General features: G+C 36.9%; 1 protein-coding gene across 2 annotated transcripts in view; it reads left to right on the top strand.

Annotated features, from left to right (window-relative positions):
- CDH13 (cadherin 13) overlaps window positions 1–26,345 on the top strand; it is a 1,255,388-nt gene that overhangs the window by 1,067,581 nt on the left and 161,462 nt on the right. Inside the window, exon 8 of one of the 2 annotated variants that reach the window (XM_027850547.1) lies at window positions 22,258–22,398. The exons of the other annotated variant lie outside the window; for it this stretch is intronic. Within the exon in view, the coding sequence (XP_027706348.1) occupies window positions 22,258–22,398 (141 nt within the window). The remainder of the gene's footprint in view (window positions 1–22,257; window positions 22,399–26,345) is intronic. 2 annotated transcript variants of the gene reach the window in all.

Below are 26,345 nucleotides of genomic sequence, written 5' to 3'. Positions count from 1 at the left end.
TGTTGGTCCTTCGTTCTGGAAGAGGACCAAGACATCAGAGAGGTGATGCTATGACATGCAAGTGAATTGGATTTTAGTGAGGGAGAGCTGTGCAAAGTCACCAGCCTCACTTTCTCCTCCAGAGCCATCTGGGTCTAGTGGCAAGATATAGATCAGAACAATTGGAGATGGCCCTGGATGCAGAGGGGCAACTTGGCCTTTTTAAGCTCCAGTCTTTCCCAGGTCTCAGTTTGACTGAGGCAATGCCCATTCAGTAATTAAAGGTCTGTAAGAAATGAGGCAAAGAATGGCCTCTTTGACATAGTCAAAAAAAAAAGAAAAAGAAAAAGAAAAAGAAAAAAAAAATCAGCCAGGGAGGAGAAAACCCTCAGGGTCTCTGGCCAAAACAGAAACAACTGCTATTTACATCCACTATAAGCCAATCAGGGCCCAATGACCAAGTGGACCTTAGCCTGGGACCTAATGTTGGCCAATTAATGACAGCCTGACTGATTTTGGTTTTTGGCGAGGTCCTTAAGAAAAAAAAGTTTCTACTTTAATGCAACTCAGCAGAAAACATTGATTAGTTTCATTCAGATCTTCCCTGGTTCATCACCATCTTCTTGGCATGTTCTAGGCTACTGCTCTAATTTTGGCCTCAGGAATTGCTTTGTTTTCCTTGTTAGTCCACCCTTATTTCCATCTATTCCAAGGACATTCTCCTTATCTCTGTGTGCTCATTCACAATCTCTTCATCTCTAGATGGTTATTCACTGAAGAAACCTCCCCCATAGTCTCTTGCTTTCTTCTCAACCACCCAAATCCCAAGTTGACCATATCCTGGGACCTTGCCTCCAGAAGTTCCTTGAACTAGTCTCTTCTCTCTTTTTTGGCTACAAAGAATTCAGTCCAATTCCCCAAAACTAATCCTGCTCCCCAAAACAATTGCTCCTCTCTGTCTCCTATAGCTCTCCTTTCCCATTGTAAAGAGCCCCTTCATCCTACAAAGTTATCCCTTTCACCAGGGATTCAGTGAAATCATCCAGAGAGGCACATCTGAGCATTTCAGAAGTCCTAAATCAATTCTCACAATTCCTTTACAAAACAGTTCCTTAAAATCTCACAAGTACATTTTTTTCACCTTATAATTGACAATTTCATGTTTATTTTGCATTCATTCTCTATCTACTTATGCAGGGTGTCTTAAAAGCCTTATTGCAGCTTTAACTTTTAATAACTTCAGAAGTATAAAAACTACAAACTTGCAAAAAATCATTTGAAAGTTGAATTATTTAAAATTTTACACTTATTTAGTTTCATGAATTTTGAACAGATTTTTAATTTTAATAAGCTGGGACACCCCATCACTATGCATCGAATGTGTGACAGTTTCTCTGTAACACTTTCTCAGACTAGTAAAGGAAGTCCTCCTTGGCCATTTCGGTCACCTGATCTATCTCCATTAGACTTTTTCATGTGGGGTCATGTAAAAACTGTTGCGTATTTATGAACACCTTATTCTCTGGATGATCTTAAAGGTAGGATGACAAAGGTAATTGCTTCCATTCTTGAGCAGCAGTAGATGAAAGTTTATACAAAGTTAGACAATCAAGTAGAATGATGTAGAATAGATAATGGTTTTGTTGAATCTTAATAAACAATACCAATATTCAAAAATTTAAATGATTAACATTTTTAGTGTTGCTTTCCTAATTTTGTAGCATTTATGCTTCCAAAATTTTTAAAGCTTCAAACTACACTAAGACTTTTAGGACACCTTGTACATATACATATTATCTCCTTCATTAAATTTAAATTCCTTGAGAGGATAGTAGGTGCTTAATTAGTGTTTGTTGATTGATATGTCACATTGATTTTAACTAAGATGGGGTCACCATTTGGTGGACATGAATCTTTGGAGGGTAGATGTTTGTGAGTGGATTGTTTTATTACATTTGTCAAAAAAAAATCCTTTTAGACTCCAGTCTTCAAACCATTAACTCTGAAGTAGCCATTTTCATTTCTCTGATCTTAGATGAAATTCTTCAGAAATCCTGGCTTCATATGAGCGCAATATGCTGGCTTCCTAGTTATTCTAATTTGTTAAACCCAGTGCTAGTACCAAGATTGAGTATAAGGTATATATATATATATATATATATATATATATATATATACTTTTTTCCTTTTTGTAAACCATTGAACACAGTTATAGTTACATGAAGGACCACAATCCCAGCAACCAGCTACCTAGTTACACATAGAATCCATCTGTGAACCCAGCACCATTATCTACTCCTTGTCTTTCATGAATGCAAAGCTTTTGTTGATCAATTTCTACTTTCCTGTATAATGGGGTTCCTCAGAACAGCATTATTCATTTGGCATTTGGGGCTTCAATTTAAAAACATTGCAAATATGCCAAGTTTATTTTCTGTGGCGGAAAAAAGCTTCATACTTGATGCTTGGTGGGTATTGACTTTGAAAGATTAACAAAACATATCTTCCAAAGGGAAATGGGTAAAGAACCAGTATCTAGATGATCAGTGTGCAGAGGTAGGATGTGATAGAACAAACAGGGTAAGACAGGCTAGTGAGAGTGGAATAGTAGCAGCCTGAACTCTCTTTAGGAAATAACAATAGATTTTGAGAAGAGCCAGCTGTAGACATGCGGAAGTATTGGAAGCTAAAAGCTAGCTAAAATTGGAAGGAGGGAGCCAGCTATTACATTAAATATAGTAATTGATGTGATCATGTATACTTTTTTGAAGATAGTACATTGGACTGGAAAGACAGAAATTATATAGGGCTACATAGTCACGAGTTAAAAGGGAATACTTAGGTACTCCTTATGCACTCTTAACTTTAATGACACTTTGATTGATCCATGATGTTCTTGGAGTGGGTATTCTCTAACAGCTCAAGTCATAAGCCTTCCTGTTTGATTTTTATCTGTGTCTTTGGCTTAGACCTCCAAGAGAATCTGCCCAGTATGCTAGAAACCTTTTTCCACATCATTTTAATGTGTCAGGAGTAGTAGTGTACCAATGGGCCTTCTATCTGCCTTCTTTCTTTCTCATTACATGAGCAGTTCACTTTCTTTTGTGGTTATATATGTACTTAATAAATAACAAGCTTGCATTTACATATCACTTTAAGGATTAAAAAGTAGATTTTTTTTTTCAAAACCATACTGAGAGTAGTAGTGCAGTATCCCATTTTATAGGTGAGAAAACTTATTTGCTCATAGCAACACAGCTAACAAGTGTAGGAGCTGCAGTTCACTTATGCTATCATTCATATTTTCATAACTCTCCAAGTTATTTGTAGGTTATTTTTTGAGCTTTTGGTATTTCATAGTGCATAACCTTATAGCATCACCAAGAGAATACTGGTGTTTAAGAGACAGACTTTTGTGGCAGATTGGGAGAAATAAAAAGTGTTTCATAATTTCCCAAAATGTGATCCATTCCTCCTATCCAGTCCTGGTCCCAGCTCATCATATAACTAAAGCTCATGTCATTCATTTCTATGCATGCTACTTCGCATATATTCCCAAGACTTTCTACCATGAGATTTTCTCATACAAGTGAAATCACAGGTATGAGGAACTTTTAAAGCAAAAATTTAGGGAGTGTGTGAATACATGTTTGTGTATTCATGCAAGTTTATTGTTATAATGAATTCCCAGTGGGAAAAAATCCCTTCACTGATAGAGATTAGCAACTTAATTGTCATTTATAGTCTTTGAGAATTGCATGGGACACTGAGCAATTAAGTATCTGGTCCATTGTCACACAAGCACACAGATATCCAAGGAAGAACATGAACCAAGGTAACAGGAAGACCTGGGTTCAAGTTCTTCCTTTGATACCCAAGTGCTATGTAACTGTGGGCAAGACATTTAACTTCTCAGAATGTATACATATATGGATAGAAATCCAGCATATAGTATATATAGCAATGGACTAATTTAATAGCTTCTAACTTCATATATTAATGGAGACAACATGAATTTTCATCCACTTTGCTTTTCTATTTTAGATAGCATAGTTAGTGTAGATAGTTAATATTTTTCTTATCGTTTGTGAATTTCACTGAGGAGATTGTAGTGTTCTGGACCTTGATGCTCCAGTTTGTAGAGTCATCTGTAATTAAGAGTATTTGAAGGACTCTAACACCAGAAGGGAATTTTTCTTTTGTTTGAACATTGTCTATGACATTGGTAGATTATCTTAGGTGAACATATATCTTCCTACTTTGCACATTGCTTGATATTAGTATTTAGCAAATCATTGTGAAAATCTCGATATAAGGAAAACTTTTCTAACGATTAACACTATTCATAAATGGAGTGGACTGCCTCAGGAGGTAGTGGGCTCCCCTTTAGTGGAGTTCTTCAAGCAATGGTGGGGTAGTCATTTGTTAAAATTTTAGAGGGATTTCTATACAGACATGACTTTGGACTGGATGACTTTTGAGGTCCCTTTCAATGCTGAGATTCTGAGATCCTATCAATCTGTGTGTGAGTCTATGCTGAACAAAGCAGCAATCCAGGAGACAGTGACTCATGTCCATGAGGTTATTTATGACCATTGCAGTTTATTTGTAGCAGCAGTAAGGGAGGTAGGCTTAATGTATAGAATTATTATCATGCTTTCTCACAACCTAAAATCCATTACTTAATGCCTACTAAGTGGAAATGCCTAAAGAACACAACTCAGTTCCTCTGTTGCCATCATATCTCACTGACTTTGTCAGCAATCTATCATTCTAGAGAAGTGAACTCTCAGCCTCCTCTCAGTCTCAGCAGAGAGTTGAGAGGGAACAAGTGCAGAGAAGGTTGCAGTAGTGTTGCAAAAAATTTAATGTGGACAAGAGGACCATTGGACAGTTTTAAAAACAAATGCAAGTCAAGCATAATTTCTAAATTCCTAGGAAAAAAACATGACTAACCTGGGCCAATCTGAATCAAGGGGGTTTAAATGAGCAAAGTAGGATTTATGGGAAAGGATTGTGTTTAGAGGCTATAATTATGCAAACTCTCTCCATTATGTTTCTGAACCCAGAGGCATAGGTGATAGATAACATAATGACTCAGTGTGTGTCCATTAAACCTAATAACTTCCTTTGATTCATATTCCATTTTTGTCCTATCTGCAGAATTTATAGAGTAAGCTTTTCATCCTCTCATAAAATCACAATATCTAAAGTACCCAAGAAAGCTTAGAGACCTCCTAATCCAATTCAGCTGGTCTTCTTAATGTTCCCTTTTCCTCTCTCTCTCTCTCTCTCTCTCTTTTTTTTTTTTTTTGTCTTCATGTAATGAGATAAACCAGTTAGATCTGGAAGGAATTGTTGATGTAAACATGATTCAATGTCTTCATTTTATCATTTCACAGATGAGGAAACTGAGAAACTATAAGGGTTAAATGATTTGCCCCGTCACACAAGTAGTAAGAGATTGAGTCAGGATTTGAAAACCCGATCCTGTCACTCACTCTTACTCTAGAACAGTATTCTAGAGTCAGAGGACATGAATGTAGTCTCAGAGAGCCTGCATTCAAATACCTGCTCTTCTCCTTACTTCTTGAATGACCTTGGTCAAATCATTTAAACTCTCTTGGTCTTACTTCTTACATATAAAGTGAGTGGTTGGACTAGATGACCTCAAAGATCATTTCCAAATCACGATATGATACCATAATCTTTTCACTGTACTACATGTCAAATGGACTTTTCCCCTCCAAATGATATTTGAGCCACTGAGTTAATAAAAGTTGAGTTACTGCTTTCAAGTGGTTATTCTATAGCACATAAGCAAGTTATGGAGCCCTTGGTTTGCATCCTGGCTCTAACATGTACGAGGAGTATGATGGTGGGCAACTCCATTCTCTGAGTATCAGTTTCCTCATTTTGACATGGGATACCTTTGGCATCTGTTTTCACAAGGTTGTTGATGAAAATTTGTGAATCACTTTGTAAACTTTGAATTATTGTGTAACAGGTAGTTATTATAATTACAGTATTTGAAAAAAATTATCAGTAGGTGTCTAGCATTTATAGATTGATTTCAAGCAATAGACTCTATCTGAGAAGGTAAGAACTCCCTTAATCAGACTGGTTCCCCTCTACCCCTAGCTTGTCTGTTGTGTATTTGGCTTTACTCAGCCAAATTCAGTTGATTTATATCTGCATATAAGTGCACCTCTGTCTAAATGTGAAATTCCTTTGGAGAACCCTTCAGTTTGTATTCCATACCTCAGTCCTTGGACAGAAGACTAATGAGGATAATTCTCCCTTTTAATTAAGCAAAAGTTTCACAAATAGACAAAATGAGTTCTGTGTATTCCCTGAAAGGAAAGATATTAATAAGGAACTGAGGGAGTGGGGGTGGGGCAGTCTAGACAGGTTCAGAAAAAGAGATCCTGAGTATAGACATATTTCTGATTCTCAATGTCATTTTGAGGTCCAGTGGAAGGGGGCAGTCTTGCCTTCTTGGAAAAAAAAGAGGAAGTACTTGGACATTTTGTGTTTAAAGTAAAAGGGACTTTCCATTAAAGCTAGAGGATAAAAAATTGGGCACTTCAAAATTGTGTTCACCAAGAAAGGGGGAAGACAAAAGAGAGGGAAAGGATGGAAGGGAGAGAGGAATCCCTGTCTCACTGTTATACCTTACTGCAAAGTCACAGTATCCCTTTCGATCTCTCCCAAAAGAGAGAAAATATTCCCTATATTTTCAGGCCTTTGACGACATGGTCTGTGCTAGAGCTTTATTTATAAGTCACTTGCAGAGAATACAAATAAAATTCTTCCTTAACCTACCTCCCTGCAGCTGAAACATTTCAAATTAATTCCACTGGGAATGCTCCTTTATTCCTGTCCCACGATGTGAATGCTAGCAAGTGACAGAGAATTTCTAAGAGCATTTATTATCTTTGACCATGGGAGCAATTTTATGCTATGCCCACATAGGATACACAACCATGAGGTCCAAACTATCTTCTGTCAATCAATCAGTTAACAAGTATTAATTAAGTGCTTACTATGTGCCATGCACTTGCTAAATACTAGGGATACAAAAAAATTAAAGAAAAAATATAGTCTCTGTTTTCAGGGACCTCAAATTCATTGAGGGAAACAATATGCAAATAATTACAGATTTATAGATGTACTTATATTATATACAAATGCATGTTACATGCATGTAATTATACTATATATGATATACATATTATATATATATATATAAATATAGCATGTACATTTATATTATGCGTGTGTATACATATGTATAGGGTAAATAGAAAGTAACTCTATCACAAGGCATTAAATTATCCATGCTAGTACCTGGAAGAAAGGGAATATGATTTCAAAGAGTGATTTGCCTGGGGAGGGGGAATTATGGTTACTCTAGGGTGGCATACAGGCAATGAACAACTCCTTCCAATGTGTGTATGTGCCTGAAAGAACAAGTCTCTGTAGGCTGGGAGAAGAGGGATCAATTTATGTTTATTTCTGTCTTTGTAACATTTGTCATTTTTATTTGTCCCAGGTGTATTCAGTGTATGATTCTTCATGTTAAAGTTTTCTGTCAGAGAAAACATGGCAGGGGCAACCATGGCTGAGTAGCCGGCCCTCTTTATACAATGCTAACCTCGTCCCCCACCCTTACAAAGCACTGTCAGGATCTGGCTGTAGTCACGTTTCCCTGTCAAATCTGAAGATTACTGGTGCATTCATATGGCCAGAGCTCTTGAGAGTCTCAAAAAGTTATCATAAAAGTCAAACAAACTAACAAAAATCCCTTATGATTCCTGGGCTTCTGTTTGCATGAGAATCAACATACTCGTCTTATTTGAAGAGTTTTTGAATTCTAGGTATCACCTCTTATTTTGTAAGTGGTAATATAATTGCAGTATTAATAAATAAGATCCACTGGAGTTTGGGAGGTCTATAGGAAGGAGCTAAGTCCTTGAAGTCAGAAAATGTAAGTTAAAGTCCCTGACCTTTCACTTAAAAACAGAAGTCACTTAAACTATTTGAACCTCAGTTTCCTAAGGAATAATATTAATTACATTTCATAGGATTGTAGGAAATCATTTTATAACTTAAAAATTCTATAGAAATGTGAATTATTGTTATTATGGCATTTCTGTGAATTACCAAAGACCTTAAATTAGAGGGTTTGGAAGTACTTAATGTGTGTAGAACAGGTGATCAAGCTCTCCTGTCTACATTCCCTATCATTTACCAACAAATGCTTTCTAAATGGGTGATGTTGTGGTAAGTCACCAATCATACCAGAAAGCAAACAAAAAAGCTTACACAAACAGAACCTATATATTCCAAACTAAATTTCTGGGAAGGACTTTTTGGGATGCAGTTAACTGGGCTTTGGTCTCATGGTAAAGATACTGCTGAAAATGGCCTCTGGATCACTTCTAGTTGGGAATGTGTGGCCTTCAGGTTTCCCTGGCTTCATACGCAATGCACCAGCATAAATGTCCTACAGTAGCTGTAATGCTGCATGGGCAGCTATATGGTACGGTGGATAGAATGCTGAACCTAGAGTTAGGAAGACTCTTCTTCCTGAGTTCAAAACTGGACTCAGGCACTTACTAGCTGTGTAACCTTGGGCAAATCATTTAACCCCATTTGCCTCAGTTTCCTAATCTATAAAATAAACTGGAGAAGGAAATGGCAAACCATTCTGATATCTTTGCCAAGAAAACCCCAAATGAGGTCACAAAGAGTCAGACACAACTGAAATGACTGAACAACAACATAGCAGTATTACAGAACCAGAATACAGAAGTTTCTGGCACTCTCATCAATACAGAAGAGAGCTTCCTCTGGGGTTATGCCATTGCTCACATTTCTCAATCTCACTTTGGATTTTCCATTATTTAGTTGGAGAGGAAATAGTGTCTGGTGCTTTCATTCCTAAATCTATACTTTCAGATCTTTGAGCACTACCACTGGTTGAACATTGAAGAAGGGGGGAAAAAGGAAGGGTGAGTGGCCTGAGTCATTCCATGGATGACTTTAAAAGTTTTAGAGTTTTTGTAAAATACATTCTGTGGAAATGGAGAGTCTGCTATCATGACCTTGGCCTGAGACCTGTGAGGTATTTTTAAACTCACTTTCCCAAACCTAATAGGCCAACCTCTCTGTATCCAAGTGGTTGTTATTTATATAGCTAAATTTGCTTTCAAATTTGGACAAAGGACCTCATGACTCAGATGCTGAAGGGTAGCAAGTAGGCGGGAAAAAATCACTGAATCTGTCCTTGACCTAAATATATCACCAAACTCTTAACTTTCTTTTTTTTTTCTCTTCACTTTCTTTGAAGAATCCTAAATAGTACTGTATACATGCAGTAAACAGTTTAAGATTCCCTCAGAGCTTTTGTTCATTATTTCCAATGCCTAGTTGTCTTGCATCACTGAGATAAATCAGCAAGCAAGTACAGGATATTTTAAAAAAAGATATAATTCTGTACCTCCAGAATCTGAACCATTCTAAAAACAAGAACCCATAGAAGTGGCTTTAAAAAATAGCAATAAGAGGTTGAGGAAAGATTGAGTAGTTTCAGAAACTAGCTTGTTTTTCCCTGACCTCTGAGGCTGGGGATAGCCTAGACAAAAGAAGATGCATGATGGAATCATGGCAAGTATGTAACTCAAGCTTATTTTGCCCCATCTTGATAGACCTAGGTTGATTGGCTGTATAGAGATAGATAGCTTATGAACCCTGGTATGACCAATCCACTTTGGGGCCCATTGACAGTTGATGTTATGGCCACTTCTGGCTTTAGATTCACACTTTCCTCTTTCTAACTTTGTTTACCAGGGGTTCATTTGATTCTCCCCCCCAACCTTATTTGACCTTGTTTCTCTCTTGTCAACTTTGAGGAATTTTGGCTGCCTGGATGCCGCTAGCTGACATTATGTAGAAAAAGCTTCAAAATTAAGGGGCAGATGACTCATTGCTATGTTTCCTTTATGTCTGGTGAGGGTTGGCGATATCTCCAAAGTGAAAAAAACGTGTCACGGGTTTAGAGGCCTTTTTAAAGCTATGTGCAAAGCTATGACCAGTGACTACACCACAAGTCTCTAAGAATGGAAGGTCTGGTAGGGAAATACCTTAGAAATATGGGTAAGTTTATGGGTTAACTGCAAAGTTTTGTTTGTGAGAAACTTTATAGCTGGTTTTCTGTTACACAACCATTATACTTGTTATTAATAATAAATGTTCCATTAAATGTACACTTGTGTGGAAATAACTTTAGCTATAATAAACATCAAATGTGTGTTGATTGATTGTGTGACAAATATTTAATGACATGTTTTGATTCTATTTTCAAGATGAAATGTTTGCTTTTCAAATCAGTGCAGTCAGTGAACCTTGCTGGGGCTTGCAAAAAACACCCAACTCTTTGCAGATACATTTTCCTTTTTTTTTTTCCCTAGGTATATACATCATCTGTTAGTAAGTGGGCACCCAGGAGGAATAGCAAAACTGGCATTGGCTCACAGCTAGAGAACTCACACAAAATTTAGCACTTGGGTTTTGACTAGAGTGCCTTAGGGGTCAGATGTCATCATATTAAACTAAAAGCCCCCACTTTTAATTTTCCAATTTGGAGAAAGATAGATTTCCTGGTCAAAATGAAACATTGTCTACTTGAGTCTAATTCTTACTCTGTGTAAACTACTCAACCAGAATAAATTGTACACATCTGGAAATGGCCTTGACCCTTTGAGTCCTTAAGGCACAATTTAGTTCTGAGAAACGGTCATAAATCATCAGTAGCAACAAACATTTATTGAGTGTTTATTCTGTTATGGCATTTTTCTTGGCACTAAGGATGCAGAGAAATAGTAGAGATAGCTCCTGCTCTTGAGGAGCCCAAAGTCTGGTTATGGAGACAGACAAGACATGTAAACAAAATGATTAATACAATTAATTAAAGGTAGCAGAGGCTGAATGATGCAGACAGATAGAGCTATAGGAGTTCAGATTAGGAAGAGATCCTAAAATTGGGATCTATCTATCTATCTATCTATCTGGAGCTAGTTATTAAACTTTTCAGCACGAAATTTCAGCAAAAAATTTTTCAGCGTGAACACATATATAAATATAAATATATATGTACATATACACACACACACACTCATGACAGATTTTAAAGTTTAATTGGCATTAATACTATTTTTCTCCATCACTTCCTTAAGTCTAGAAAATCAACAGAATAGTAAATAAAGCCCTGATTTGTAACATCTTCTAATTTCCAAGAAAAATTCACACAGAATTAACAATTGGCCCACCAGAGTTGACTCCATTGCACCTTTGGAAGGGATCTCTGAATGCATGCTATTTACAGACTAAGAGAATCATGAAAGAAAAAAGGATTAGTACTGGAGGCTTCAGTTTAATATGATGACATCTGACCCTTAAGGCACTCTAGTCAAAACCCAGTTGCTAAATGTTGTGTGAGTCTTCTAGTTGTGAGCTGGTATCAGTTTTACTATTCCTCCTGAGTGCCCACTCACTGGTGTGATGATGTGTATACCTAGGGAGGAAAAAAAAGGAAAATGTATCTGCAAAGAGTTGGGTGTTTTTTACAAGCCCCATCAAGGTTCACTGACTGTACTGATTTGAAAAGCAAACATTTATTTACTTATTTATTTATAGAATTAGTAGCTCAGAGGAGAAAGTACTAGAGGTAAAGAGACTGGTTAGGAGACTCACAGTTCAAGTAAGAGGTGATTTAGGCTTATTAGGATGGTGAAATAGGAATAGAAAAGAGAGGGGTGTATGAATGATATACAAAGGGAAGGATTTGGCAAAAGTCAAATAGATGTGAGGATAGAGGGTAATAATAGCTAATATTAATATAGTACTTAGTTTGTGCCAGGCAATGTGCTGAACACTTTACAATTATTACCTCATTTGATCCTCAAAACGATCCTGGGAGGTAGGTGCTATTATTATTCTCACTTCACAGATGAGAAAACTGAAGCAGAGGTTAAGTGACTTGCCCAGGGTCAGCTAGTATTTGTCTTAGGTCAGCTTTGAACTCAGATCTTCCTAACTCTAACCTTGTATTCTATCCACTGTACCAAATAGCTGCCCCAGATATGTATTGATCCAAGTCACTGATCCTGGCTCAAAGTGATTCAGGGTATGAACTTAAGAGAGGTGAGAGACCTAGAGATATGATTTTTGGAAGACATCATTGCATAGAATTAATTAATTAATAGAATTAGTGGTTTGAATTATGCAAGTAGATGGACTTATCTTACAGCACTTACCCTGAGACCTTCCAAATATATTCTTACTATTGTAGATATGCAGGTGCCCCAGAAGAACATCAGCCAGCCTAAAGAGTCAAGCTGCAATGTGATATTTTTGATCCTTTACTGACTTCTTTAAATAGAAGAGCAGAGAAATATTTGCTTTATACTGTGCCACACTTTGTACAGGGACACTGGTAAATGTAAATGGTCGTATAACTATAAATTGACAGTATAAATTTTTAATACATTAAATTTTCCCAGCCTGCAGTACAGTCTGCAGATCTATAGATTGACACCTCTGATACCTAATACACATTGAAATGGGTTATTCCAAAAAGGAGTGTATGTATAGACAATTTTCTCAGAACTTCCTGAAAGTCTTAAAAAGTTTTTTGGGTATTGGATTTAATATTCTCTATTTCATCTTAACCTTCACCCACTAGAAATCTCTCCTATCTAGATCCTGACATTACAACTTACTAAGACCTTATGTTATAGTACAATCAAAACAGTTTAATTGAAATCTATAAATATTCTATAAATAATTAATTGAAGCTCTTCAGGGGCAGATAGGTGACATAATGGATAAAGCACTGGAACTGGAGTCAGGAAGACACTTTCTAGTTATGTAACCCTATATCAGTTTCCTCATCTGTAAAATGGGGATAATAGCACCTACCTCACAGGGTTGTGGTAAGGATCAAATAAGATGACATTTATGAAGTGCCTAGCACATAGTAGGTACTATATAAATGTTAGTGATGATGATGATGATGATAGTGAAAACAACAAAAAATACACAGCACAAAACTCAGCAAACCCAGCCATTATCTCAAAGCAAGATCGTCACACATACCTAACTCAGGTCCTAGGTAACTGGGATTATGAGTTCTTTGTTTGTGTAACCCATAACTTTCCCATTACATAACACCGTGAAACAGAAGAGAAATCAAAGCTGTGTGTAAGACTTGGAAGAGATGAACACAAAGGCGTTACATCTGTCTTTCGTCTCTATACCTTTTTATGGGCTATGCCCCACACCTAAAATGTACTCCCTCTTCACCATCTCTTAGATTCCCTAGTTTTATTGAAAGTTCCACTTAGTCATTTCCTATATGAGGCTTTTCCTAATCTACCCTCCTCCAGTAGCGAGGATTTTTCCTACAACATTATTTGTATGTACTTATATACATATATGTTGTTTCCTCAAATAGAATGCAAGCCCACTGAGGACAGAGATTTTAAAAAAGTTGTCCCTCTATTCTCAATGCCTAGCATAATGCCTTGTAAATAGTAAGTATTTAATAAAAGTTCACTGATTGATTGTCCCTTCATGTGTGGATTACAATGCTGTTCCCCTTATAGAATGCTGAGAAAATTCAAGAAGGATGTCAGATCACTTTGTAGATTACTAAGAAAGAAAAAGAGATATGGAATTCTGATGTCAAAGATGGGTGTTATCTCAAATTTAGTGCCCTACTCAACCACAGGAATAGCATTCATGCTTGGACAAGGATGCTACCTCAGGTATCTGCTTTGCAGAGGGAGCAACAAATCTCCCTTCATTATTGGTGAACAATAGTTAGCATAAAGAAGGCCTGTATAATCGCTATCTCTTCTTTTTCTTCCTCTTCTCAGTGTTCATCTAGAAACTCCTGCTGCCACCTGCTTATCTAATCAGAACCCACTCTGGTCCTGTATCAGTTGAAAGTCCCCTTACAAAGAGCGCTTTCTGTCCCATTTCTGCTTGTGAAACATGCATCTGATCCTTACATCTGACATCGGCACCATCATTATCTTAATATAGCCTTAGGTGAAGTCCTTAGCAAGCTGAGTTGTCATTGGAATCACAGATGGCTAAGGCCCATGATCCACATGCCTTGAGTAGACTATCCTATAGAAAGTCCCATGCCTGTTGTGGCTCTGAATCGTGTCTGTCTTAAGATAATGAACCTACATTCCTGACCAATGATTATTACCCAAGATGCATTTGTCAATGAGAAGACTCAACCAAGCAATCTTAAGCAAAACAATAAACTCTATCTTTAATATAATCATTCCAGTTAGTGTGAGCCCTTCTAGTCAATAAGTATAGGAAGAAGGGGTAAAATTTTTAAATATATTCTGAAATTGCATTTAAAAAATACAATATTGTACAGATTTCAAAGTTAGCAGGCACAAAATATAACAGTTAAAAACAGTGACCAAACTTGTATCTGAGAAGATTCGCAAGCCATACAAATGAAAATCCTATCACCATCAATAGGAATTTTACAAAATGTCTTGGAATGAGTTAATTTCTGTTTGTTTGTTTGTTTTTTTTTTCCATTCCAGTATTGAGTAGATTGTGTGTCAAGAAAAGTTTGTAATTTCATGATAGAATGTCTAGGGGAATTTATGCATAAGGAACTGCATGTTCATTCCTTATGTAGAAGGTTCACATTTCCAGGCCCATTTGCTTTCATGTATAGATAGGAAATAACTTTCTCAGTTTGGGCAAAACTTTCTCACTTTGGGCCTGTTCCCCTATAATCTCATTAAAATGCAAACTCCTTTCAAGTTGGAATTGTTCCTTTCTCGGTTTGTGTATCACCAGCATCTAACACCATATCCAAACAGCAGTAGATGCTTAATAAATATTTATCAATTGATTGATTGATTACTAATCTCTTTTGATTGCCTTTGTGAACTCACAGTAGCTCAATTCAATTAATCAAATATTTACTAAGTATTTACTGAGTACATGAGAGTGCCAGGGACTGACAATTAAAAAAAAAAAGAAAGAAAGAAAGAACAGAATAGAAAAGCACAGACCTGCTTTCAGAGAACATGCATCATACTAAAGCAAACTCAAAGCTTTAGATTAGAATTTCTATAGAGCCTGAGCTCCTGGTGACACACAGCATTGGTGATGTTAGTCAGGGATGGGTGAAATGGTAGTTGGTTGCTATTACTTATATAAACCAGGTATATGTGATGGGGAGCACCAGTTAGTATTCCCAGCTTCCCCAGTACTAGTTAGTATGCACAGTTTGCTCAGAGGGCCAAGAATGCTATTTTACTCCAAGTTAGTTTTTATTTTATTTTTAATTTATGGAATAAAACAAGCATTCATAACATAGTATAATTAAAAAAAAAGATGATTGAACAAGAAACTGCTAATCTACTATGTACAACTTGCTATTCCTTTTAAATATACCACAAAGTTATCGTGTAAATTTCTTTTTTTTCTTAGAAAACAACAGAATTAAAAGGTAATTTTGACAGTCCCTTGCATTTAGTAGGCACTTAGATAAATGTTTATCTGATACTGCTTGAAAAAGTTCCCCCAGCACTATAGCTTCTTACATCAAATGATTGGATATTTGTTTGGGACTCGTCTATACTACTAGTTTTTGTTTCAGTTGTTTTATCATATAAATGATTCAACACATGGGCCATTCTTTCTACTTGACAAATGGAGAAAGACTATGTTTCTAAAAACCTCAGGATTAGACAATAGTTGATTAGGTAATTCAGATAATCCTAAAACTGAAGAGGAAATATGTGGCCAATCTGATTTCCCTGCCAGGCCCAAATCAGTCATTAAGATAGCAAAAAGACATAAAAAATCCATTTGACTGAAAAATGATCAGTTCTGCAGCCACATATAGATAACATCAGAAAATGGGAAGAATAAATAGTTTGCTCAAGGCCACAGAGATAATATCACCAGCACTAGTGATGCCAGCAATTTCTCAGTGTTAGTGCATGTATCTGTCCTTGCCCTATTCCTCCTTGTTACGCTTTATGAATTATGAAAGAGTTTCTTCTGATAGAATCAATCAATAATAAACATGCATTTATTAAGAGTTTATTATGTGTCAAGTGCTATATTATACTGAGGTTGCAAAGAAATTAAAAAAAAAACACAATTCCTTATCTCAAGGATCTCACTTTCTAATTGGGTAGACAACATGCTCACAACTAGGTAAATATGAAATATAGATAGATGATAGAGATATATATCTTTCTATATGAAGACTATGTATACATATAGACAATATGCAAATGTATAATTTATGTGTCTAAATATGCGTGTTTTAAATAAATTATATGTGTGTGCATATATGTGTATTACACATACACAAATGCATGCACATGCACACACAATGTGTACGGTATAAATGGAAAATAATCACAAAGAAAAGGCATTAGCAATGTGAAAAACAGAGAAAAGGTATGGAATCAGGAGATGGAATGTCATATGTAAGGAATAAGAAGAAGACCAATGTTGATGAATAGTAGGTTGGAAAGGGACCAGATTGTAATGGACTTTAAAAGCTGAACAGAGGATAGGAATTTATCCTTGATCCTGGAGGTAACAGAAAGTCAATGGAATTTATTGTACAGGAGAGACGTGGTAAGATTTGCACAATAACATCTGAGTGGTCCATATAGTTTTTCCAGTAGCAATGTGTGGCTGAGAGAGTTGGACTCTCACATATAAGGAAAGCTGAGCACTGCAGAATCAACACTTTCAAACTGTGGTGCTAGAGAAGACTTTTGAGAGTCCCTTGGGTGGCAATGAGGTCAAATCAGTCAATAGTTAAAGAAATTGATCCAGGCTATTCACTGGAACATCAAATAATGAAGCTGAAGCTTGAATACTTTGGCCATGTAATGAGAAGATGGGACTCATTTGAAAAGACCCTGATGTTGGGAAAGATTGAAGACTGAAAGGAAAGGGAAAAGGGGACAGCAGAGAATGAGATGGATAGATAGTATCGTGGAAACAAGGAACAAGAACTTGGACAGACTTTGAGAGATAGAGGAGGACAAAAGAGCCTGGCATACTATGATCCATGGGGTCACAAAGAGTTGGACATGACTGAATGACTGAAAAACAACAAATCTGAGTGGAGGATGCACTGGAATGTAGACAGAACTATCAGAAAGCTATTTCAGTAGTTCAGGTGTGAGGTGATGGTAGTTTACACCAACAGTTCTACTGTTTCTGCTTCTCTTGGTAGCTCTACATCTGAGTAGCAAGATTGACTTCTTCCACGTTTTCCTTCTCTTCTGCCGAATTGACTGTCTCTCGTACTCCCTTCCCTCCCTACCCCTCACAGTTTTTGGTCCAAATACCACTTCTGTTACCTCTGGAAAATTATTTAACCTCCTTAGGTTTCCTCATCTGTAAAATGAGGGGCTTGGATTAGATGGCCTCCAAGGTCTTTTCTAACTCTAAATCTATGACCCTAAAAAAAATGTCTCCCCCTAATACTTCTGTATTACAGGAATCAAATCTTCCAAACTTGCATGATGATGTCAAAGGCTTCCCTCTTGGAGTTTATAATGAAAGTTTTAGGTTTAATTTGAAGATTAAAGAAACACATTGACCAGGAACCAAACAAGGACAGATGTGCTATGAATCCAGAGTACAACAAAACCTTGATTGAATGTTACCATAGAGTTAAAAGTCCTCAAAAATCCATCCCTTAAGAAAATGGAAATAAACAACCGGTCAAAGATGGAGCATCCTAGTTATATCTGTGGTATCAAAACCACAATTATCCTCTAATGATGACAGTAACCTAAAAGTTCACCAGGTACGAATGTTTTCTTCTACAGCCAATGCAAGTGAGATAGAGAGTGGATTGAAATTTACTTGAGGTTGGAGAAGAGGCAGTGTGGTACAGAAGAAAGATACCAATTTTGTTCTACTGTTTGTTGTATAACAGCATGATTATTGTGGCCTGGAAAAGTCACATTTCTTCTCTATCCTTCATTTTACTCATGATAAAATTTATACATTGGGCTAGATAGTTAAATTTTTTGAGCCTTTGCTTTCCCATCTGTAAAATGAGACTCCATTACTCAAAGGGAAAGTTTAATACACTCAGAATGGTATATTATTTTAAATTAATGATGATGATGATTCTGATAATGTTTTAATCTGTCATTAGTGGGGGTCAAAGTAAGCTTGATGTAAGGGGAAAATCCTAAAAATTGGACCTGTCTATAAATGGAATGGCTTGCTTGTATTGATGATGGATTTTTTATCATCAGAAGTTTTCAAACAGTGGCCAGATAACCACTTACTGGATATGTTATAGTGGGGAATTCCTTTCATCGATGATTTGGACTAGATGGCTGCTGTGGTCCCTTTCAACTCTCAAACTGTGATAGATAAAGGGCCAGAGATAGGAAGACTTGGGTTCAAGTGACATTTCAGACTAAAGACTGTGGCAATTCATTTAAACTCTAAGTGCTCCCACACAACACTATAAGGCAATAAGTTGCAGAGTAGGTGCTAATCTGCATTTGTAAACAGAATTTTCTTCACAGGAATTCATGATACCAATGAAATTCCAAGTCTGGTCTCCCTACCCCCTCAAAATTCTATGACTATTTGATGTTGAAATAAAATAATATTTTGAATGTTGTCAAAAGACAATGAAAAATAAGACTTCATTGAGGGCCTGAATACAACTGAAGAAATATATGTGTCAGCTTTTAAGTCATAATTTCATTTAGCTTCAAAATAAATATGTGATGCTATCCAGGAAATCATACACCTTTAAGACTGTTCACTTTAATAAGATATTGAAAAAAAAATTAAATCAAGTTTTTATTAAAGAATCAGTCAAGAATCCACTCAACAACTTTTTAAGCAGTAACTTTGTGTCAAGCACTGTTCTAGGGTATGTTATAACCTATATCCCCAAATGACTCCACCTATAACACAACTCAGATATTTATTTAAAAATTGGTTTTGTTTCATCAAGGAAAGGTCACCTATGTGCCCATATACTGTTGTCTTCATACGAAGGTAGGGAAGTGCGTCATGTAATCACAGACTGTGTCTCAGAATGAAGAAGTACCTTAGAGTTTACTCCATCTAGCCACAAATCTATGCATGAATCCTTTCTGCAAACACCATCTTTTGCAAGTGTTCCTATGACCTGTGCTCAAATATTTCTAGATCTATAGAGTTTATTATATTATGAAACTGTTCCATTTTTTAAAGTCGGTGATTCCTATAAAAAAATTTTGAAACAAAATGAGTAGAAGCTTAAATATTTACCTTCAGTTAACCAGAAAATCAAAATTGTTATCCAAAATAGCTCATTCCCCATATTACAAAGGTATTATATTACCATAGTCAAGTTCAGCCTTCCTGTTCAGCTCCTTCAACACTTTCTTGAGGAAGCCCAAAACAGCTGTGTTTACTCCAGGAGAAGGAGAATTAACTAGTTTGCTTTTTATTATTTATCATTTAAAATTCACTAAGGTACAGTTTCTGCCAAAAGAGTATAAACAATTCTGGTAGAAAGTACTTTTAGCAAAATAAAGTATCTGATAGAAGGGAAAAATTGAAAGGAAAAGTAATCTGAATAACAAATGCTTTGGAGCTATATTAAAAATGCTATCTGAGATGTGAGGAGTAATAAGAAATGAGGACAGCTTGTGCTTGCAACAGGGAACTCACCCTTTACATAAGACAGAGGATTATATCAGAATAATTGTGGCTATCTGAGAGATGGTACTGATAGTATCAATTTGAAGACATTGTGTTCTTTTATTTGTATGATAAGAACCTTCAGTACAGTAATTTAATAAAATATGGCAGAAGCAGATTATATTTTGAATAATATGATTGAGGAGAATAGAGGATGATGGACGAAGCAAGATCTTGGAAGAGGCTGTAGAGCACCATATGGGATGCAAGGGGAGGGTATGGATTTGGCACAAAGTAGGCTCACTACTTGCTCTGAGATCAGGGAAAAAGAGAGTGTAAATGAGGAGGTAGTGGAATAATGAGGTAAAAAAGAAATAAGTTGAGGAAACTTGCTTCAGATGGTCAGTGTCAGAATTTAGAGGAAAGGTTATCTGCTGAGCGTGAGAAAGCTAGGAAATTAGGTTTGGGCTTGAGGAAGGTGGATCATTTTTGGAACATTCACTCAGGGAGCTGTAAACATCATATGGATACTTGTATGGCACAGGACCTGTTACTTTATAGTGCTTTTCTCTAGATACTGCTCTCCAGAGCCATAATTAGCAATTTTGGCACTGAGGGCATGATTCAGGAAATGTACCCTGCAAAAGCAGCATAAAATCTGGCCTCAAATCAACTTTATACAGGCAAATTTCTGTGAAGCTCTTCGGTTCTTGTTTTTGTTTTGTTTCTGTTAGGGAGAGAGGCCCCAGTACACCATCCCATAGGGAGGAGACCTAGATTGCAGAGCTTTAGATACCTCAAAGCTGTTTATAAAGAAGTTACTGAGGTTGGGAGTAGGACTGAGATTGCCTGGGGAAGAGTCCAAGAAGGTGGTGTGGGGGGAAGTAGCAAGAAATGGGGGGTGGGGATTAAGCTAGCCACAGGAGAGAAAAGCCAGAAAGTGAGCCAATTTAGAGCTTCCTATTTTAACTAATTATTTTTATGAAGTAAGTGCCAAGTTCAATTGTTTCTACATTCTTACAGAATATGAACACTGTCATGGTGATCTGAATTGCAGTGCCTAGGAGCAAAACCCTTCACATTCTGCCCTAGTTATATCTCTGGTGTTCTCATTGTTTTCAAATTCAGCTCTGCATTCTGATCACTCTTTCTAATGCATGGTTTAGTCCACTCATTCAAAAACCTTGTTGACTATAGGATGAAGTCTGAGTTACTTATCCTGCAATTTAAAGCCCTTGTCTTTCTTTCTGACTCTAGTCTTCCTTTACAGTATCCCACTATACTCCCTCCTGTACCACCCTACACTATATCCAAAGACAGAACCACAGAATTTTAAACTAATAAGAAATCTCACTGACTATCTGATACAAATCACACTTGGAAAAAAAAGAAGCCTGACTATAATATGCTCAACAGATAGTCTGCAGCTTTTGTCTAATAGCCTGCAACGAAGGGGATCCCACTGCTACCTCATTCCCCCCCTTTCCCTGGATATGTCATTCACTTAGTTTGTCTGAAATGCCCTTCCCCTATTAGCTGAAATGATGCCCGTTCTTGTACGCTTCTGGCTCACATACTGCTTCTGACATTATGCCTTTGCTGATTACTTGTCACTTTGCTCCTCTCTTATGTACTTTTGCACTCTGCATTACTTTATCATTATTTGGGTTATATATCATATCTGACTACTAAACATATTGAAGATGAGGGTCATTTAGGTGATACAGTAGATAGAGCACTTGGCCTGGATTCAAGAAGACCTGAGTTCAAATCTAGATTCATACTTAACTTGCTGTGTGACCCTGGACAACTCATTTAACTACTGTCTGCCTTAGTTTCCTCAACTGTAAAATAAGCATAATATTAATACCTACCACTCAGGGATTTGAAGATCAAATAAGATATCTATAAAGTGTTTTGCAAACTTTAAAGCTCTTTATAAATCCTTGCTATTGTAAGGAATGTGAAGTATTTATCTTAGTATCCTATAATAACTAGTATGGTAACTTGCAATTAATAAGTATGGAGTAAATACTTTTGAACATATTAATTCTGAAAGGCATGAAACAAAATGAAATGCTTAGATGTGTGACCATGGAATAGAGAAGAGAAGCCTCATTAGTGGATTATAATACTTAAGATAAAAAATGAATTTTTTGAATACTATATATATACTATATATACACACATATACATGCTAAATATATATATTGAATACATATACACATACATACACACATGTATATGTATGTATATATACATACATATATATACACATATATAGTATTTATTTATAGGTATCATGTTGTTTCCTCCAGTAGATGCAACTTCTTTGAGGGCAACAACTGCTTCTTTTCTATGTTTGTATCTGCATCACCTAACTTTACACCTGGCCCATAGTAGGTGCCTAATAAATACTTGTTGGTTGAATCATTGGCTTTGCATAATACCCCATAAGCCAGCCTCTGTCTCAGCCACTCTGAAGAGTAAACCACAGCTAAAACAAAAACTTTTGTCTTTTTTCTTTAGACTCTGGAAAACCCTAAGTATGAACTGATCATTGAAGCTCAGGATATGGCTGGTTTGGATGTTGGCTTAACTGGCACAGCAACGGCTACTATCCTGATTGATGACAAAAATGATCACTCCCCAAAATTCACCAAGAAGGAGGTAAGCACCTGAAGATTCTTGTTGCCATCAGAGTAGTTGTGATGGTACCCAGTGACTAACATTCATTCATAAAATCTCAGAGTGGAAAGGAATGTTTAAGGACATCTTGCCTAACCACCTGGGCACATATGCTATAAGAAGGTGCATATGTAGTTGGAAAGTGCTTATAGAATTGCATGAAATTCAATAGGAAGCTAAATAGTTGCTGAGTTTGTCATTAACTTGAAAATAGTTTAATGTAAAAGTGACATTTTCCTCATCTTATTTGAGTCATTTGTCACTCTTAGATGGTATTTAGCTAACACCAAAATTATAAGCATGGTGCAGTAGAAAGAACATTACACTTGTAGACAGAAAACCTAGTTTTGAATCCTACCTCTGAGGCTTACTGCCTATTTGACTTTGGTCTAATCATTTCCCCTCTTTGGTCCTCAGTTTCACATTCTTTAAAATAAGGGAATGGAACTAGATGATGTTTAAGGTTCTTTTCAGTTTTAAATCTCTGATCCTGGGATGCAAGTGGTTTCATCAGTGAGTCTACTCCATCCACCAATGGATCTCAACTCCTCTGGACCTAAGTAAATGACTCAATGAGTTTCTGAAGCTAAATAAGGGATCCTCTGGTGCCAGAAAATCAATGAGCCTTTTTGTGCTTAGTTAGTCTAGCCTCTTAAAAACAGGCACATACCAAGTCAATGGGCTTTGTATTTGCTACAGCTTCAGCTTGGTAGGAACCACCAGCCAGAGTTTATATTTTGTTGGCATAGCCTTAGGGAAGCCAGTACAACAACACCCATACTATGCTGAATCTCCTGAGGAAGACTTCAGTGCACCTTATATTGCTTAATGACTGTTTTTCTCCCCAGTAAGTATAGACTGAAATGCTAGACTGAGAAGTACCACAATTGAAAGCAGATTTTTTTTTTTTTGGCAATAACGTGGTGGTGTGGGAGCTGATGAAGAAAAACAAAGTGAGCTTTTTGAAGAAGAGCTGTTTTCTATCCTTAGTCCCTGTGCATTGATGATTGTGTACTATTGTTGTGGTTCACCATTTATTACAACCAAACAATCAGTGTAGAAAGCCTGGCCAAGAGCACAGTATTAACAGCTGCACTTAATCATGGAGGCTCAATCATGTTCTCCTAAGAGAACATGGGAAGAAAATGTGCTAAGAACAGGGATTTTTTAAAATTGTTTCTTCTTCACCTTACCCTAAGGAGTATGGAGTAGTATATAAACAAGTAGATTTGCAGAAAGTCATATTTCCTGATAAGAAATTTACCTAGGAATGTGCACTGCTAAAACCTGCTTTGCTAAACAAGCAAAGTGATTAACACAAGGGCAGAAGTAAAAGGGCACTGAATGGCCCCCGAGTATGGCAGGCACTAGGTTATGACTGAGCTGAGATCCTATAATTTACTCAAGCTTAAATTAGAGTCTGATGAATCTGGTTCGAGACTACCTTCCCAGGGTAAATGTAGATTGTTTCCTGTAATACACTTTACACACTACTCAAACCAGCCTATTGGCCAGTGTGAAAATTGGCCAGGGTGAAATTCTATCTCCTGCCTCCATGACTTTGCATGGGGGATTCTAAGACTAGGAATGTTCTCTTCTGGCTCTTCAAAGAATCACTGAAATACAGAATTTGAGAATTAGAAGGATACTCAGTGACCATCTAGTCCAACCTACATGAAAGGAATCACCAACATAACATATGAGATAAGTGGTCATACAAACTCTTCTTAAAGATCCCCAATGAAGGGAAACCCACTACCTTTCCAAGCAGTTCATTGCACTTTTGGATATCTCTAATTGTTAGGAAATGTTTCCCAACATCTGTCTCCTTTACTGGATCTTCATCCAGGTCATTTTCACTAACCATGGTTGTCCTCTAAGGTCCTGTCCCAGGCCCTCTTCTTTTCTCCCCTTATAGCATTTCACTTGGTGATTTCATTAGTCCCAATGATTTTAATGATCTAGTCTCTAAGCAGATAACTCTCAGATCTATTTGTCCAGCTATTACATCTCTGATGAACTGTAGTCTCATACATCAAATTGCTTACTGAATATTTTGATCTTAAATCTAACTTGTCCAGAACTGAACTCATCATCCTCTCCTTCCCAACCCTCCCCAGCCCCACAAACTTGCCCTCTTCCAGATTTCCCTATTATTGTTGAGGCTACCATTGTCCTCCCAGTAATCCAGGCCCACAACCTGCATGTCCTCCTTGACTCCTTACTCTTTCCTCGCATCCAATTACTTGTTCAGTCCTGGTGGTAACAGCAACAATAATAAAAACTGTCACTTATATAGTGCTTATAGGTACGGTGCTCCAGGTACTGTACTAAGCACTTTATGAATATCAATTCATTTGATCCTCACAATAACCCTTGGAGATGGGTGCTATTATTATCTTCATTTTATGGATGAAAAAACTGAGCCAAACAGAAGTTAAGTAACTTGTCTAAGGCCACACGTGCAACTTGTAAATGTCTGAAGCCAGATTTGATTGAACTCATGTTTTCCGAACTCCAGGCCTTGTTCTCTATCTGATGTGCCATCTATCTGCCCCATAATACCTATCTTATATTCCCTCTTCTTTCTTCAGACACTTGCCACCACCCTGACACCTGCATCTTTTCACATCTGGACTATCGTAATAGCCCACTGTTTGGTTTTCCTCCCTCAACTCTCCTCCCACTCCAGTCCTTACTCTACTCAGTGCTCAAAATTTATCTTCTTTTTTATTTTATTTAAAAAGAAATATTTTCATTTCCAAATTCTCACTCTGCCTTTATCTCTACCACAGCCATTGAGAAAACAAGAAATATGATACCCATTATACATATGAAGTCATGCAAAACATATTTTCACATTAGCTATATTGCAAATTTATCTTCTTAAAGCATTTCTGATAATATCTCCTCCATTCAATAAACTCCAGTGACTCCTTTTTACCTCCAAATCTTGTTTGGCTTTTAAGGCCCTTTATAACCAGGTCCCTTCATATCTTTCCAGTGTTCTTATACCTTATTCTGTTCCATGTATTCTGTGATGCAGTGACGTTGGCCTTCTCACTATTCTTCCCACACAATACTCCGTCTTCCAATTTAGTGTTTTCACTGGCTGTGCCGCATACCTGGGGCTCTTTCCTTCCTCATTTCTACACTCCTGTCTTTCTTCAAGTCTCAGTTAAAATTCCACCTTCTGCAACAATCCTTTCTCAGTCCTCCTCAATTTTAATGTCTTTCCTCTGAAATTACCCCCATTTGATCCCATTTATCTCATTTTTATGTTGGCTTCCTATTTACACTGTGAATTTATTGAGAGAAGGGCCTGGTTTTTGCCTTTCATTGTATCTCCACTGCTTAGCACAATGAATGGTATGCAGTTGGCAATTATTCAATGCTGGTTGACTGACTGACTCACCCTCTCAGAACCCATAGTGGCTATTAAAGGTTCACATGGCTTAGATGTCATGAAAGTCACCAACTTTATTCCTCCTGGTCAAATAGAGGACCACCAGGCCTTACCATCTGCACTGGCACTACATCCTAAGGTTTAATCATCTACCCTGCCTCTAAGCTTTCTAGAAACCACAAACTTTCATCTAATGATACCTGAGTCTTGCTACCCACACTTCCATTGATCTTTTAGGAATATGGAGCCTTTCCATCTGCCTTGCAGCTGAATTTTTTTTTGTATTGTCTTCCTTAGGTAGAATGTCAGATCCCTTAGTGATAGGACTTTCTGACCTTTCTGTTTGTACCCCTAGAGCTTAACACAGTGCTTCCCGCAAAGAAAGTGCTTAATAAGCTTTTTCTATTCATTCACTAGTTGATGAACCCACAGTTTTTGTGGGTTTAATTACCTTCTTTATGCAGATTATTCCCAGATCTACATATCTAATTCTAGGCTCTTTTCTGAAATCCGTTCTCACTAC

The sequence above is a fragment of the Vombatus ursinus genome, unplaced genomic scaffold (assembly GCF_900497805.2).
Source record: "Vombatus ursinus unplaced genomic scaffold, bare-nosed wombat genome assembly UNPS02009062.1, whole genome shotgun sequence".
NCBI lineage: Eukaryota > Metazoa > Chordata > Mammalia > Diprotodontia > Vombatidae > Vombatus > Vombatus ursinus.
This window is presented reverse-complemented; position numbering and strand designations above follow the sequence as displayed.